The sequence below is a fragment of the Eptesicus fuscus genome, chromosome 2 (genome assembly GCF_027574615.1).
Source record: "Eptesicus fuscus isolate TK198812 chromosome 2, DD_ASM_mEF_20220401, whole genome shotgun sequence".
Lineage (NCBI taxonomy): Eukaryota > Metazoa > Chordata > Mammalia > Chiroptera > Vespertilionidae > Eptesicus > Eptesicus fuscus.
In genome coordinates, this window is record NC_072474.1 from 69,388,681 (window position 1) to 69,407,059 (window position 18,379).

General features: G+C 41.3%; 2 protein-coding genes and 1 non-coding gene across 3 annotated transcripts in view; 2 read left to right on the forward strand and 1 right to left on the reverse strand.

Moving 5' to 3' along the window:
* Positions 1–18,379, reverse strand: part of ART3 (ADP-ribosyltransferase 3 (inactive)) — a 103,772-nt gene that overhangs the window by 70,176 nt on the left and 15,217 nt on the right. The window lies entirely within an intron of this gene.
* LOC129147371 (small nucleolar RNA SNORA38) lies at positions 14,360–14,490 on the forward strand. The gene has a single exon (XR_008554750.1). It is a non-coding gene; the product is annotated as a small nucleolar RNA SNORA38 (small nucleolar RNA).
* CXCL10 (C-X-C motif chemokine ligand 10) lies at positions 15,671–17,671 on the forward strand. The gene is made up of 4 exons (XM_008161628.3): positions 15,671–15,747; positions 16,256–16,382; positions 16,601–16,690; positions 17,145–17,671. The coding sequence occupies exons 1-4, from the start codon at positions 15,687–15,689 to the stop codon at positions 17,176–17,178; spliced, it is 312 nt and encodes a 103-aa protein (XP_008159850.2). The 5' UTR covers positions 15,671–15,686; the 3' UTR covers positions 17,179–17,671.

Sequence of the window (18,379 nt, forward strand, 5' to 3'; positions counted from 1 at the left end):
GTTAGAAACATCGATGAGAGAGAAACATCGATCAGCTGCCTCTTGCACACCCCCTACTGGGGATGTGCCCGCAACCAAGGTACATGCCCTTGACCGGAATCGAACCCGCGACCTTTGAGTCCGCAGGCCGACGCTCTATCCACTGAGCCAAACCGGTCTCGGCCCAAAACACACTTTTATAGAGCTCTCAAATGTTCTCTCTTCCCCAAATAAGTAAGTCTGCCATATTTGTAAAAGTTCTCCCAAATGCATGAGTTTAGAAACATAACATTCTTTTTCAAAGTATGTTCATCTCTGCTATCTACAGCAATTCCAAAATAAAACCAGGGCTACCCCTATATCTGCCTCTACCTTGATCCTGGGCCTTTCTTCCACAAAGTCATGTATGCTTATGGCCTACCTACTCTGGTTTAATCACACCCCAAGTTGTCGCAAGATTCTGAAAATAAAATCATCTAAATTGCCTTTAATATGTATGTTAAAACAACAACAAACATATCTATACATTTGCCTTAAGGGGAGGCCAAGGCAGGCCAGGGGAGGCAGAAAGCTTGGCTTCCTCCATTGCCGGGAAAACCCAACACACACACATTCCATTCAGCCCACTAAAAACACACACACACACACACACACACACACACACATTCCATTCAGCCCACTAAAAAATCGAAGCAAAGCAAGGACTAGAAACCTGTTGTCATTTATATTCGGCATTCAATCCATATCACATTTGATTTCTTCAATTCATTCCTTTCTCTCCTATCTCTATAGTTAAAGCTTTAGTTCAGGTCCTACTTTGCTCTTACTGTAAGAGCCTCCTTCATCTCCTGACCTCAGTCTCCCAACCCTCCAACAGTTCTTGACAGGAACCTTTGACAAAGATTCCTTGGCCAAGGTTTAGTTTGCTCCTCTGAGCCCTCTTCTCAACAAGGCCTTGACCTTTGGGCTCCTGTGTTTATCTTTGCAGAATCCCGTTTTAATAAGAACCACCCACACTTAACATCTGATCATTCTCCATATCTGGTGAAATTCCTCATCTCCCACCATTCCCAGTGAAATGTGATTACTTTAGTCTGCCTTCGACAAGAATCCTGTTATATCAGTTTAGCAAAAATTATCCTACTCCCTTAATTATGTTCCATCCACCAACCTCCCCCCCTTCCCTCATCCCCTCCCCTCCCCCCCCCCCCCCCCCCACCACCACACACACACTCCTTGGCTATAAATCTCTGCTTTTCCATGCTGGATTTGGAACTGAACCCAGTTCTATACAGAGGTCTCTTTACCCCTATGGCAGTGGTTTCTGAACAAAATCTGTTTTCCCTTTTTAACTACTACAGAGCTGTGGTTTTCTTTGACACGTTCTAAAATGCAAATCTGTTATTACTCTCCTTCTAAAATCTTTAATACCCTCTCAGTGTCTTCAGAATAAAGTCCACACTGCTTAGCCTATCTCTCTGAATGCTGCTGCTAATTGTCATCTACATAAACTCTCTACACCAGTCATTCAATTATCTGCCATTTTCCATGCTATTTTCTATCTGAAATGCCCTGTCCAATAACTACTCATTTTCAAGGCTCTGTTCAAGAGGTACCTACCCTGGCCTGGGGACTGAAGGATCCTGGGTTCAATTCTGATTAAGGGCATGTACCTCAGTTGCAGGCTTCATCCCAGCCCTAGTCAGGGCATGTGCAAGAGGCAACCAATCAATGTGTCTCTCTTACATTGATGTTTCTCTCTGTGTCTCTTCCCCTCCCTTCCACTCCCTCTAAAAATCAATGGAAAAATATCCTAGGGTGTGGATTAACAAAATAATAATAATAATAAAAAAGAGTTACCGCTCTTATCCTTTGCTGGGGCATCCCACACATATACACTTTAGAACCGATCATTCCACTACCTCCACTAAAACACAGCATTCTATCTGCTTACAATGTCTTCCACTACTAGGAGATTCCAAGACTCCCTTCAGCAATCATGGGATCTCTTTGATGGTTCTGAGCTTCCATGTCTTGTCATCAGCCAGTGATTATCTGACAATACTTGTTTTTTCATCCTGAGACCATGTCCTACTTACTTGTACTTCTGTAGCATCCCTGGGATAATACCATGGCAGGTGTTCAATACTTCTAGTAGAATAGGATTCTTGGTGCCTTAAGCACCAGAAACCAAAGGGTTTATACCAGACTCTGCATGATGTGGTCTTCTAGTAAAATAGTGATTTTCATGTTTGTATAGTTGGCATGTGTTGTATTGACTAATGCTGTTAGAACACTTGTCGGTGCTTCAAATATTCGTGGTTTTCCAATTTGTAGTAGTGACAGCCTTGTGAATCATTTATATTTTTCACTAATTTCTTTTGTTATTACTGTTCTTTTTTTATTTTGCATTAAGGGTTCCAATAAATATAACCACTGAATATCATCCATGTGCTTTGTAGTGGTAGTCTCAAGTGTTAAGTATGTAACAAGTATGAAAGGGTTGACTGTGCACAGATTACACTACACTATATTAAATTATAGAACAGCAGTTCTCCAAGTTTGACAGTCCTTCCCCCTCCCTCCTAAGGGTCCCTGAGATACTTTCATGAAGTCCACAAAGTCAAAACTTAAATTTTCACAATAATATTAACCCTTTGCACTCGCTTGCTTTTTTCTCGATTCCTTTATTCTACTCGGGATTTAATTTTTTAAATACCCCAGATTTTACAAAGCGTGGCAGTAGAATAAAAAACTGGAGTTTCTTTTCATACAAACTTATTTATTTGGATTTTTTAATATTTCAAATTATTGATACATTCAAAGAGTAATTTTAATCTCTATAATTTTTCATGGTGTGATATTTTTTGAAACATTCACCCACATGAAGACCTGGTTTACATTCACATGTTTCGCAAATATAAAGCGTCTCTCTTCTTCCTCCTTTGATTTTTCTGTTAGAACAAACAGCACAATCTTTGTGTTTTTTGTTAGGGTGAGGTGTGATTAGATGGAGCTTTCCATCTAAACATTGCTCTAAGTTAGTGGATAATAATCTACCCCTGGAAGTTAGTGTACCATCTCTGAATTCTCCAACAAGATCATGTACTAGTTTCCTAATAAATTTCACATGCGTTATCAGTTTTTCATTTTTTCTTTTTTGGCATCAGTTGAGACGGCATTTACATTTTACTTGTCCTTTCATGCTAATGAAAACAAGAAAAGATACTGGAAAAATAGACAAAAATCCCCCTTCCCCCCGCGGTGAAACTACGTGTCGAGTGTGGCTCGACATACGAGCTGCTACCGATGCTAACCGTGTCGAGTCACACTAGACATCCGAGTGCAAAAGGTTAAGATGCTGGTGATCTTTTTTATTCACATTCTCTCAGAAGTTTCCCAGAGCCTACCTACATTACATGTAATATTGCAACAAACCAAATACAGTAGTAGATATGAGTTCGGCTATGTTCTGTTAAGCTTGCTACTCTTTTTACTAAATTATTTTTGTTTTATAAAATACAGTTGTTTTTCACACAAATGTTATTTAATATGTAATGGGCTTATTACTAGGTTGCAGTAACATCTTTCCCTTACCTTGCCTGTTTCTAAGAAATCATAATTGCTTCCCACTGGATACCCTCAACACCCCTTGTTGGTTTCTTTAATCTTGACCACACTTCTATAAGTAGAACTGTCATTAAATTCCTTTCAAAATTCCAACTGAATACCCTTTGTTTCCTTCCAGGTCCCTGTCTGATACACACTACTCTTGATTCTGGTGAGGCAGATTCAGCAAGGGAATCTGCTTCTTCCTGAAGGAAAACTGATGCTACAAATTTAAGATGACCAGGTGCCTGGATTTGTTGACTGGTGCCACAGATTTTGTCAATTGAGGCTGAAGACAAAAGCAGCTCAGAGAGGTATTAGTAGAGTGGTTAAGAGGTTTTGAAATTAGACTACCTGAATTCAAATCTTGCTATGGAATCCCATTTTAACTTACTAAAAAATAGGTACACCTTGGAGTAGATGTAGGATCAAATGTGATAAGTGCTTTTAAAATAGCACAGCCTAGCACAAAAAAGCATATAGTATTAATTTTAACATAGTATTTTTAATAAAAGAAATTCCAATATTAAGCAGTATGCAGACAGCTAATATGGAAAGTAGCTATCTTCCAATCTCTCTCTCTCTCTCTCTCTCTCTCTCTCTCTCTCTCTCTCTCTCTCTATATATTAAATATATATAAATATATATATATTTCCTTTTTACAGAGAGGAAGGGAGAGGGATAGAAAGCTAGAAACATCGATGAGAGAGAAACATCGATGAGAGAGAAACATCGATCAGCCGCCTCCTACACACCCCGATAGGGGATGTGCCCGCAACCAAGGTACATGCCCTTGACCGGAATCGAACCTGGGACCCTTCAGTCTGCAGGCCGATGCTCTATCCACTGAGCCAAACCGGTTTCGGCACCTCCAAAATCTTTGTATTAAGAACAATGCATAACTTGAGACCACCTATATTGGGGTTTGTCAATGAATCTTATTCCATAGTCATCCTGCCCTACTGGAGACATGAAGAAAAGAGACAGAGAAAAAAGAAAAAGAAGAAGAGAGAGGAAGAAAGAAGAGAGTTAAATAAATAAATAAATAAATAAATGAAGAATAAAGCCCAGCTGGTGTTGCTCAGTAGTCAGTAGTTGTTCAGGGCATATGTCCAGGTTGTGGGCTCCATTCCCAGTGGGGAGCATACAGAAGGCAGTTGATCAATGATTCTCTCTCATCATTGATGTTTCTATCTCTCTCTCCTTCTCCTTTCCTCTCTGAAATCAATAAAAATACTTTTTTAGAAAAAGAGGAGAGAGAGAGAGAGAGAGAGAGAGAGAGAGAGAGAGAGAGAGAGAGAGAGAGAGATACAGTGGCATGGTGGGGATGTAGGTGGGGATGTAGGAAAGGAAACCAATTCCCACCTTCTTCCTCTTCTCTGCCTATCTTCTGGCTTTATCTCCTACCACCTCATCTATTCAATTTAATTCAGTGACCATAATCTTCCCATCTCTCTCTCCTTTCAGTTATTTGATCTCTGGATTAACAATTCAGTGACCCTCTCTGAAGAGTAGGCTGATTTAAACTTATCAATCACTCTGTTAAGCCAAAATATTGCTACAATTTAACAGAGATTTTGGAAACATCCAATATTTCTTATTAAAATAAAAACTTACTCAGAAAAGTAGAGGCATAGTTATACCAGTTATACCACATTTCTTTGGCACCTCTCCAAGGAGGAACTGGGAAACTAAAACTTACTATTTCTCTGAAGTGAGGATTTTATGGTAAATTAATTTTTAATGGACCTCAGGTGTAGATTTGAGTTAATCATTATTTTAGTTGGTGATATGTACACTGTCATCTCTGATACATGCATGCATATATTTATATATTTGTAATATAATGAAGACCCATGAACTCACCACCCAAAAAATCAAGAACTGTAACATTAACAGTAATTTAAGATATAGCTGTGTTCCTTCCCTATCCCATTTTCCTTGCTCCTCCAACCCCAAGATAATTGTTATCCTGAATTCTGTGTTTATTATTCCATTGCTTTTGTAAAATATACATAACCTAACATTTTACTCTCTAAAATATTTTTTTATTTATTGATTATAGAAAGAGAGAGGAGGGAGGAAGGGAGGAAGGGAAGCAGAGAGAGAGAAAGAGAGAGACATCAATTTGTTATTCCACCTCTTTGTGCATTCATTGGTTGATACTTGTATGTGTCCTGACTAGGGATCAAACACGCAACCTTGGCATATGAGGACAACACTCTAACCAACTTAGCTACCCTGCCAGGACCTATCTTAGCCATTTTTAAGTGTACAGTTCAGTGGCATTAAGTGCATTCACATTGTTGTGCAACCATCACTCCCTTGCTTCTTAAAAGTAGTTTTATTTACATATACATACCTAAACAAAGCATTTACCTTTCTGAGTTTTATCAAAGGGTTATCATTCTGTATTTAATCTGAACATTATTTTACTTGACATTAGTTTAGAAAAATTCATCTACAGTTTCTGCAAACAAGCTTTGCTTGCCTTTTGTTACTTTTATTCCTAAGTATTTACATTTTTAAGTATTTGTTATTGCTATTGTAAAGGTAATTTATATTTATTACTGATGTAGAAAGTGTAATACATTGACCTTCTATCATTTCACTTTGATAAATTCTGCTATTATTTTTAAAACTTAGTAAATGCTTTTGGGTTTTCAATGCAACCTATTCTGTAAAATTTTATTTCTTCCTTTCCAATTGTTATGGCTTTAATTTCCTCTTTTTGTTTTATTTTCCCCACTACAACCTACAGTACAATGGAAAGAAGTAAAAAAATAGGTATCCTCATCTTGTTATGTAAATTCACAGTCTAATTGTATTTATTGTATACTAGAGGCCCGGTGCACAAAATTCATGCACGGGGGGAGGGGTTGTGTCCCTCAGCCCAGCCTGCACCCTCTCCAATCTGGGACCCCTCGGGGGCAGTCAGACATCCCTCTCACAATCCAGGACTGCTGGCTCCCAACCACTCACCTGCCTGCCTGCCTGACTGCCTGATTGCCCCTAACCGCTTCTGCCTGCCAGCCTGATCACCCCCTAACCACTCCCCTGCCAGCCTGATCGACACCTAACTCTTCCCCTGCTGGCCCGATTGCCCCTAACTGCCCTCCCCTGACGGCCTGGTCACCCCTAACTGCCCTCCCCTGCCAGCCTGGTCACCCCCAACTGCCCTCCTCTGCAGGCCTGGTCCCCCCCAACTCTTCTCCCCTGCAGGCCTGGTCCCCCCCAACTGCCCTACCCTGCTGGCCAGGTCACCCCTAAATGCCCTCTCCTGCTAGCCTGGTTGTCCCTAACTGCTCTCCCCTGCTGGCCTGGTTCCCCTAACTGCCCTCCCTTGCACGCCTGGTCCTCCCCAAGTGCCCTCCCCTATAGGCCTGGGTCCCCCCCCAACTACCCTCCCCTGCCGGCCATCTTGTGTCCACATGGGGGCAACCATTTGTGTGTTGGAGTGATGGTAAATTTGCATATTACTCTTTTATTATATAGGACTAGAGGCCTGGTGCACAAAATTCGTGCACGGAGGTGGTGTCCTTCAACCCAGCCTGCACCCTCTCCAATCTGGGACCCCTCAGGGGGTGTCCGACTGCTGGTTTAGGCCCGACCCCACAGTTGGACAGCCCTCGCAAAATCCAGGACCACTGGCTCCTAACCACTCGCCTGCCTGCCTGCCTGATTGCCCCTAACTGCTTCTGCCTGCCAGCCTGATCACCCCCTAACCACTTCCCTGCCAGCCTGATTGATGCCTAATTGCTCCCCTGTTGGCCTGATCGCCCCCAACTGCCCTCCCCGGCTTACCCAATCACCCACAACTGCCCTCTCCTGCCAGCCTGATAGCCCACAATTGCCCTCCCCTGCCGGGGCCTGATCACCCAAAACTGCCCTCCCTTGCCGACCCGATTGCCCCCAACTACCCTCCCCTGCTGGGGCCTATGGCCCCCAACTGCCCTCCCCTGCCAGCCTGATCACCAACAACTGCCCTCCCCTGCCGGCTGATAACCCACAACTGCCCTCCCCTGCCAGCCTGATTGCCCACAATTGCCCTCCCCTGCCAGCCTGATCACCCATCTGTCCTCCCCTGCTGGCCCGATCATCCCCAACTGCCCTCCCCTGCCAGCCCTATAGCCCACAACTTCCCTCCCCTGCCAGCCTGATCGCCCACAACTGCCCTCCTCTGCTGCGACCCACCTCCTCCGCCGGGACCTGCCTCCTCCACACGAGGCAGCGGAGATGATGAGACTGGCCTCCTCCACGCCGCAGAGAGCCACAGGACCCCTAGGCCTCACTGTGTGGAGTGGCTGCTGGGCCCCTCCTCCGCTGTGCACGCAACCATCTTGTGGCGGCCTTCTTGCAATGGTGTCGCACAAGGGCGTGACGCCACCTAAGCTTTTATTATATAGGATAAGTCAAGTTACTTAAATAAGTCCTTTCCTAAGAGTGAATGCTGCATTCAATATTATTTTGTATTAGTTTTAGATGTACAGCATAGTGGTTAGATAATCACACACTTTACAAAGTGGTCCCATTGATATTTCAAGTACCCACCTGGCACCAAACATAGTAATTACAATATTATTGACTATATTCCCTATGTTGTATTTTACATCCTCATGACTATTTTGTAACTACCAATTTGTACTTCTTTTTTTTTTTTTTAATCCTCACCTAAGGATATGCTTTTATTTTATTTTATTGATTTTAGAGAGAGAAAGGGAGAGAGAAACATCAATGTGAGAGAGAAACACTGATCAGTTGCCTCCCATATGCTCCCCAACAGGGGATCGGACCAAAAATCCTTTGGTGTAAAGGATGATGCTCTAACCCAGTGGTCGGCAAACCACGGCTCATGAGCCACATGCGACTCTTTGGCCCCTTGAGTGTGGCTTTTCCACAAAATACCACGGCCTGGACGAGTTGATTTTGAAGTGGCATTAGAAGAAGTTTAAGTTTAAAAACTTTGGCTCTCAAAAGAAATTTCAATTGTGGTACTGTTGATATTTGGCTCTGTTGACTAATGAGTTTGCCGACCACTGCTCTAACCAACTAAGCCACCTAGCCAGGGCCCAATTTGTACTTCTTATTCCCATCACCTTTTTCACCCAGATTCCCAACCACCTACCTCTGGCAACCACCAGTCTGTTTTCTGTATCTATGAGTCTATTCCTATTTTGTTTGTTTATTTTGTTCTTTAGATTCCACTGTAATTAAGAAAAATGTTTTAATTTAAAAAAATTTTAAGAGTAAATGCTGCAAATTCAACCCACAGTTCTGAGAGTAATGCTGTAGCTAGTGACTGCTATAAAATAAGAGATACATCTTACTACATGAATAACTGCATCATCTAGAAAGAAAATATTATTTGTTGCACCTAGAAAATTAACTGACACTTGATCAGGAAGCTGGCTATATTTGTGAAATGTTAACTAGTGGAAAATTCATTTAGACTTGTTAAAACACATTTTTTAAAAAATAGTTTTTATTGATTTCAGAGAGGAAGGGAGAGGGAGAGATTGAAACATCAATGGTGAAAGAGAATCATTGATTGGCTGCCTCCTGCACGCCCCCCACTAGGGATCGAGCCTGCAACCCAGGCATGTGTCCTTGACCAGAATTGAACCTGGAACCCTTCAGTCCACAGGCCAAGGCTCTATCCACTGAGCCAAACCAGCTAGGTCTTAAACACATTTTTAATCTCCTGTCATCTTTAGAGCAACCTGGCAGGTGGATGTGTTAGACTTCATGATGCACATTTGCAAAAAAAGTTGAAGCATAAACAGACCAAAGAATTTGGCCAAAATCACAAAGCAAGTAAGAGACAGATCTATATATATAAAAGCCTAATATGCAAAGTGTCCCCTCGGGAGTTTGATCACTTGCTATGACATACACTGACCACCAGGGGGTGGAATGGAATGAAGGAAGGCCCTGGCTGGCAGCTGGCAGCCGGGGAAGGGAGGCCCCCGCTGGCAGATGGCAGCTACCAGGGACCCTACCCATGCATGAATTTTGTGCACTGGGCCTCTAGTATACTATATCTCTAGATTCCCAGCCCATTTCATCATCCCATCAAGTGTGAGGAAAACAAAACATTGCATGATCTAAAATCAGAAGCTATTCTCAGCTCTGTCAAGAATGACAACTGTAAGGGTCCATCCCTACTTTGGCCTTTGCTCGGGCTGGCTATGAAGGGTTAATTAAAAAGGATGTAACCAGTGTTATAGGCATTGTGAGCTTAGGGAATCTTGTGGGAGCTCAGTGAAAACTAAGAAAGGGAAAACTTTGCCCTCCTCTCCCATACTTTCTAAGGAGTATCCTACCGAATAAAAGAATAATATGCAAATTGACCCTAACTCTGCTACACCCACAAGCCATGCCCACAAGCCAATCAAAGCGAGTATGCAAATTAACCCAACCAAGATGGCTACAGCCACGGAGAAAGTAGGAGGGAGGCTTGGGTTTCCAAGGTGATAGAAGAAGCCAAGCTTTCCCCTGCACTGGCCAGCCTAAGCCTCCACTCAAGGCTACAAAGTTTCAATTATAGAAGGTAAACAAATCCAAACAGAAATGGCTGCTGGCCACGGAGTGAGCAGGAGGCTTGGCTCTGCTCCAGGATACAAAGTTTCAATTGTAGAAGGAAAATAAATTCCAGATAACAGGGCCTCCGCTTGGGTCGCCAGGGGGTGTGGCTGGCCTGCAAACCACCACAGGCCCCTCACTCAGGCAGCCCCATGCCCCAAGGGAACCCCCACCCTGATCCGGGATACCCTTCAGGGCAAACCAGCTGGCCCCCACCCGTGCACCAGGCCTCTATCCCATCTAATAAAAGAGTAATATGCAGACTGACTATCACTCCAACACACAATATGGCTTCCCCCATATGGTCAAAGATCCTGCCCCCAAGTGGACACAAGATGGCCACCACAAGATGGCCAGCAGGGGAGGGCAGTTGGGAGGCACTAGGCCTGCAAGGGAGGGCAGTTGAGAGGGACCAGGCCTGCAAGGGAGGGCAGTTGGAGGCGATCAATCCTGCAGGGGAGGGCAGTTAGGGGTGACCAGGCTGACAGAGGAGGGAAGTTGGGGGCAAACAGGCTGGCAGGGAAGCAGTTAGACATCAATCAGGCTGGCATGGGAGTGGTTAGGGGGTGATCAGGCTGGCAGGCAGAAGCGGTTTAGGGGCAATCAGGAAGGCAGGCAGGCGAGCAGTTGGGAGCCAGCAGTCCTGGATTGTGAGAGGGATGTCCCAGATTGGAGAGGGTGCAGGCTGGGCTGAGGGACACCCCCCCCCCGACACACCCCCGTGCACGAGTTTCGTGCACCGGGCCTCTATTTATTGTATATTAGCTGAGGGGATTCCCAGTCTACAGAAATCACTGAATTCCTCCTATTGCTTTTTAGGAAATTTCTTCTAAGCACATTAGTTTCTCGGAAAGCATTTTCCGCCCCCCCCTGGGTCTATAAGAAGTCTGCCAAGGCAGACTCTTTCTTTTGGACTGATGCCATAATTAAAAGCTTAAAAAATTAACCAACAGCATTGGAAACTGAAACTAAGATGGGATACTTCCTTAACTTCTATTTCCTTTCAAAACTAGACTCAGATCAGTGAATACTAAAAAACTATGTCAAAAAAAAAAAAAAAGAAACCATGTCAAAAGCAATATGTCTACCGATACATATCCTATGGCAAAGGAAACTAAGGAGAAAATAAACAAATGGGACTACACTAAAATAAAAAGTTTCTGAACAGCAAAAAGAAACCACCAACAAAATAAAAAGAGAGCCCACTGTGTGGGAGAACATATTTGCCAATGAACATCTGATAAGGGGTTAATTTCCAAAATATATAAGGAACTCATACAACTTAACAAAAGGATGACAAAGCAAACATCTATAATACTTTCTACAATAAAGATAATTTTTTTTAAATGAAAGAGAAAAAAATAAGCCTAAAGCATCAGTACAGAGAACCATATGGGTAAATAGAAAAGATAGTATAATTGTATCTTTTAAGTCTTATTTGAAAGACAATTATATCCTATATAATAAAAGTCTAATATGCAAATCAACCGAATAGCAGAACGACTGGCAGAATGACCTGTCACTATGATGCACACTGACCACCAGGGGGCAGATGCTCAGCCACAAGCCAGGCTGATGGCAGGGGAGCAAAGCAGCAGTGGTGGGAGCCTCTCCCGCTTCCACAGCAGTGCTAAGGATGTCCAACTGCAGCTTAGGCCCCAGTCAGACATCCCCCGAGGGCTCCCAGACTGCTAAAGGCTGCAGGCCAGGCTGAGGGACACCCCCTCCCACTCCAAGTGCACTAATGTTGTGCACCAGGCCTCTAGTGTTTAATAAAAATCAACTAAATAAAAATATTTTCTCATTAATAACAGATATATAGTCCACTTAGCAGGTATCTGCCTCAACTTTCCTCTTTGCTTATACAGACAACATCTTAGCTGAGAACTTAGATACTAAGAAAAGCAAAATTATCACCATGTATCTATTTTATTGTTTAATGTTGAACTTTTCAGAGCCTCTTTCATCCATGATGTCAAGACATTGCTCTGAAGATTTTTGGCATTTTTACTCATAGTCCAACTTTTATTCTGCACAAGCAGCCACTGGAATGGATTCCACAGCTAAGTTCACTGATTTGCCCATTTAAAAGTCCCTAGAACAAACTGACCTGGAATTCAGCAATTTCTGCCTGCCCTAAGCAATAATTCATTCACTGTTCTGATGACAGAGTTCCTGCATTTGAGGTTCCAAGTCTTATGTGTGCCCAGTTTGCAGATATGGGCTTTTATCTTGGCCTCTTCACCAAGTTTTGGGCCAGAAACTGACAGATACACTAGCCTAATCCTACACTAGCCTAAGCATTACCTTTCCCTGGCTTAGATCTACATTGTTTCAGCTTAGCTGACTATGAAAAGACCTCCCAGATATTTTTTTAGGTTCCAAGTATCACCTGCATCAGATTTCCCATTGTAGAGTAATGTCTGCATTTGGAACAGTATTTCATTTTGCATCTCCTGTTACCAATCCCTTGCAAAGAACACAACCCTACTTGGATACTGCTGAACATCGCTATCAGGCCCAACAAATTTTACTGTATTGGTATCACCTACTTCCTGCTGATATCATCTGCTGTGAATAATCAGACAAGTACTAATGCTAAGATAGGACACAAAGTTTTGCCCTGATCTGTCATCCAGTGGGAATAAGTGCTAATTTCAGTTGTCACTATTGTCAGTTCAATGGTTAATACTTTTTTCCCTTTGCTTTGCACTTGACAGTCTTCTTAGAGCTGTACCCACCTTAAATCAACCTCTCTGTTTCCATCCTGTTCTCCCCAGATCTGTTCTACTAATACCCCTCTTTTATTTTCATTTATTTATTTTAAAAAATATTTTTATTGATTTCAGAGAGGAAGGGAGAGGGAGAGGGAGAGAGAGATAGAAACATCAATGATGAGAATCATTAATCAGCTGCCACCTGCACGCTGCCCAGTAGGGAGTGAGCCCATAATCCGGGCATATGCCTTTGACTAGAATCCAACCTGAGACCCTTCAGTCGGCAGGCCAATGCTCTATCCACTAAGTCAAACCTGATAGGGCAGTGGTCAGCAAAATCATTAGTCAACAGAGCCAAATATCAACAGTACAATGATTGAAATTTCTTTTGAGAGCCAAGTTTTTTAAATTAAAGTATATAGGTAGGTACGTTGTTATTAACTTAATTAGGGTACGTGGTATTTTGTGGAAGAGCCACACTCTAGGGGCCAAAGAGCCGCATGTGGCTCTCGAGCCGCAGTTTGCCGACCACGGTGCTAGGGCATATGCCCCTCTTTTAAGTGTATTTCTTCAAAAAGCATCCTTTGTTTTTGCAATAATCCTATTATAGCTATGAATCCTTTTCTTACTCCATTCTTGATGTTATGTTTTTATTGACTATAATACATGAAATTTTTTTACTAACACACCAGAAATCAATTATCCAAATGAGTACTGTTTTCCATCAAAATAGTTATGTTAGAGGCTATTCATTCATTCTAATGATGTTATGAATGGCCAAAACATTTCTGGAATTCTTTGACACTAGCAAGTTTCATATCTTTAACCTTCTTCAAGAAGACCAAACCTATTACTTTATAGTATTTTATTATAGAGAAATTCCTGGCTAACTTACTATTTCCAAAAATTAGCCCTAACCGGTTTGGCTTAGTATATACAGCGTTGGCCTGTGGACTCAAGGGTCCCAGGTTCCATTCCGGTCAAGGGCATGTACCTTGGTTTTGGGCACATCCCCAGTAGGAGGTGTGCAGGAGGCAGTTGATTGATGTTTCTCTCTCATCAATGTTTCTAACTCTCTCTCCCTATCCCTTCCTCTCTGTAAAAAATCAATAAAATATATTTTTAAAAATTAGATTGACCTACAAAAGATGAAAAATTGCTATTATTGAGGAATTTTTAGAAGATGATTAGAGCCATTTTTAAAAATCACTTAGCTTTGAAAGTAATTACAGAAGTTTAAAATAAATGTTGAGAAAATACATCATAGTTAGAATAAATGGATGGCAACCTTTGTATAACTTAATACAATTATCTAACCTCTAAGATTATCCTTCCATATATAAAATGAAAACTTCTTACAAGGTTATTATAGGAATAAAATGAGAAAGTAAATGATATCTCTGAAATCCATAAAGTGAATAAATATAAGATGTTCCTAATCATGCCTTATAACTGCAAAACACAATATTAAACCCTCCTACAAAGGAGTGTCTATGGTTCCCTATCTTTGGACACGTAAGAATTGGAGGCAAAGAAATGTGGACTTGGAGAAGTCTGGAACCAGCTTGCTCCCTGCAGGCTCAAGATCAACCATCCCACGTAGGAAAAAAAAAAGGAAATATCAATGGTGAGAATCATTGATCGACTGCCTCCTGCACACCCCACACTGGGGATCAACCCCCCTCCAATCCAAGCATATGCCCTGACTGGGAATCAAATGGTGACCTCCTGGTTCATAGGTCAATACAACCACTGAGCCACGCGGGCTGGGCAGGTTGTCATTTTTTAATTTGACAATCTAAGGAAAAAGAGGTCAGTGCTCCTGACTAAATAGTCAGGTATTGTGTGTTTTAAAAATTCTTGTGGCACACCCGTGAAAATCACTGTCATAGAACAAAGACCAAGTTTCTTTTCCATCTTCACATACCAGGTGTAAAAATGGGACTAGGTCAGAAGACTCCAGTTCTAGTTTTGGCCCTGCCACCTGGTAGCAAATTATATAAATTTGAATTCTCCCATCTTCACTTAATATGTTAAAATGGAGTTAATAATGTTGATTGATAACTATGCCATAGGAAAAAAGAAAAAAAGAAAAAAACACCAAAAAAATCACAATGTTAAAACATACTCATCTTAAAACTGTATTCAGGCCGAGACCGGTTTGGCTCAGTGGATAGAGCATCGGCCTGCGGACTCAAGGGTCCCGGGTTCGATTCCAGTCAAGGGCATGTACCTTGGTTGCGGGCACATCCCCAGTAGGGGGTGTGCAAGAGGCAGCTGATGGATGTTTCTCTCTCATCGATGTTTCTAACTATCTATCCCTCTCTCTTCCTCTCTGTAAAAAATCAATAAAATATATTTTTTAAAAAAAACTGTATTCAGGCCTTTAACTTGAGGATTAAATTGACCTTTTTATTTTTCAGGAGGTTCAAGATGAAAATCAAAGATCCATTTAAAAATTAATTCTACATGCAATGAAGTTCTGTTTTTCAAGAACTAGTTCATGATTTGGAAAGTGAAACTTAACTCACTTTCATGGAAAAGAGGGGATGGAGGGAAATTCCATAACTCAGAAGCCACAATCAATATAAATAATACCTTCAATTCTTTAACCTGGGACTTCCCCAAGGAACAGAAGGCAGGTTTTGCTGAGTCAAATGTAATGTTATCCAATCAGAGTTAGAGAGGAAATGTGCCTTTACAGATAAATACTGCATCCTAGCCCCGTGTTTTCTGAGACATTCCTCAACTGCATAGACATTCTGAGCCTACTGCAGAGGAACCTCCAGTCACAGCACCATGAACCAAAGAGCTGTTCTCATTTTCTGCCTCATCCTTCTGACTCTGAGTGGAACTAAAGGTAAGGAACACTAAAGTAAGGTCAGAAATAGAACTGGGTGTAAATTCTACAAATATAGAAATAGTGTATTTGCAGAAGTTTTACAGCCTGCCTATGAATGAAGGGTAAAGGAACTGAGATTCCCTCTGGTAACAGAGTTAATAATCAGACAATCAATTGGAATAAATGAAAGGAGGAGGAGGGTGGGAGCAAAAGGGGAAGGGGAAAGGAAAGACAGACAGAAAATGTGAAGGAATGAGGAGAAAGAAGATGACACAGATATCCCCTTAGTTAGCTTAATTAATCATATGAACTATGCTCAATGATATGATCTTAAAATCAACAAGTTGCAATTACTTTCTTTCAGATAATTGACTAATTAATCATTCAGAGCTGTTTTATAATGGAATAATCCCTTCTCAGGTTGACTATGTGGTGACAGGGGATTATAGTTTCTGCTAAGCACATCAGATGCCTAAGATGAAAACTGTGCTAACCTCCCCTGCTGTACCTGTCTCTTTTTCTGCAGGAATACCTATCAATAGAACTATACGCTGTAGCTGCATCAATATTAGTCATCAATCTGTTAATCCAAGGTCCTTAAAAAAACTTGAAATGATCCCTGCAAGTCCATCTTGTCCACATGTTGAGATCATGTGAGTAGAATATCATCTGATGATAATTTCCCTGGCTGTAATCACATAAGAATATTTATTGATCACAAAAGCAGTAAAGGGTTTATGATGATTCTAAGATTTCTGTATAGCAAAGGGGAACATGTAGAGTGAAACTTAAATATTTTAAAAACTGTATATTCCATCTGTTTATTGGCCCAACATGTTTTATATATTTTCACTTCTATTTACTTCCATAGTGCCACAATGAAAAAGAATGGGGAGAAAATATGTCTGGATCCAGAGTCTAAGATCATCAAGAATATACTGAAAGCAATTAACAAGAAAAGGTAGGTTTGCTGTTGCTTGCAGCATAACTGTCCTTTAAGAAATGCCCAACCTTTGGAAATTAGAAATATTTGCATTGAGCTTTTCTGTGGGATCCTTGGCTTAAAAGTGTGTTACCAACATGCCCTCTCCTCTACCTCCAGTTATTTATAAACCAAGGTGCTATCTCTGTGATATCAAAAGTTACCCTGACTACCTTTCTAAAAGTGTCCAGTCACTTCAACCTTCAGGCAGAGCTATAACTATCCAAGCAAAGCTGCCAAACTTCCCCCAAGCCTTTCCTGGCCTTAAAAAGGAACACCTATAATCCACAATGATTGTGTAGCAGCAGGAAAGCTCACCACACACTTCACCTGAGGACTTGGGGTTATCTATGAAATCAGTAAGTTTCAAGTAGAACACAGATTGAAGCCAGAGTTAAGAGTTTCAAACTTTTATATCTTCTTTCTCTTACAGGTCTAAAAGATCTCAAACACAGAGAGAAGCATAATCACTGCACTACTGATAAGGATGGACCATCAGTTCCTTACATACAGTATATGTCAAGCCCAAATTGTCCCTGGATTGCAGTTCTCCTAAAAGGTGATGAACCAGTCACCAAATTAGGTGCTATTATTCCTGCAGGGAGGTGGATGGTTCATCATCCTGAGCTATTCAGTAGTAACTTTGCCATGGTACTATATTATAAGCTATGCTTAGGTGCCACATTCTTAGTGAATGTGCCAAATCCTAGCCCTGCTTTCTTCACCTTTGGTACCTTTTAAATGTTATTAAGGGATCTTTCTGCCTCTGGGCTTACCAAAGTTCTTAGAATCTCAAATAACTAAGAAGAATGCAATCGAAATGATAATTCAATATGCTTTTTAATGAAAGATCTTTACTCCCTGGGCTTCTACTGCCATCCTTCAAAGGGGCTCAGATTCTTCTGGTGGTTTTATGCTCGTGTGTGTGTGTATGTGTGTGTGTGTGTGTGTGTGTGTGTGTGTGTGTGTGTGTGTGTACATGTATAATTTAAAATACATAGAAGCTAGAAATGTCTGAAAATGTATGTGGAAACAGTATTATTTAATGAAAGACTATACAAAGTAGAATTCTTAGACATATGTTTCTTACATTGTTTTCAGTGTTTATAAAATAACTTGTATAAATTCTATGCATGAATGAGCAAGGAAGAAATTTTTAAATCTAAGTATTTCCTTTGGTTGTTTTTCTAAATAAAAATGATGTGCTCTCTGAGAGACCAAAAAAGTAATAAACTAATTACAACTATGATGAAGTATCTGGTGGGTCATTTGACTGGGACATTTATTTCATGAGATGCTTAAGTTGGAGAATCCATAGCCTAGAGAAGTTGGGATGGGTAGAGGACAAATGAGTTCGAAAACTACCGTATTCCTAAAAGACAGAGAACATGGACAACAGTGTGGTGACTGCGGGAGGGCGAGGGTGGAAAAAGGCATACAGGGTATAAATGGTGATGGAAAAAATAAAATATTAAATTAATTTTTAAAATGAAATTACCATATTCCTAACTACTCTTCTGAAAGGCCCATCATGCAAGGTTCCTTCTGAACTGATGTGGCATAACTGACGCATCCTGAGCTTCAGACCCTTAAAGCCAACTTTCTATGAAACATCTCCACCAGCAGATCCCACATAGGAACATCAAACTCCAAAATATATTAAATTCA

Coding starts and splice junctions, on each gene's coding strand:
- CXCL10 (XM_008161628.3), top strand. CDS start 15,687: ATGAACCAAAGAGCTGTTCTCATTTTCTGCCTCATCCTTCTGACTCTG. Junction 15,748..16,255: donor GACTCTGAGTGGAACTAAAG/GTAAGGAACACT, acceptor CTTTTTCTGCAG/GAATACCTATCAATAGAACT. Junction 16,691..17,144: donor AAAGCAATTAACAAGAAAAG/GTAGGTTTGCTG, acceptor TTTCTCTTACAG/GTCTAAAAGATCTCAAACAC.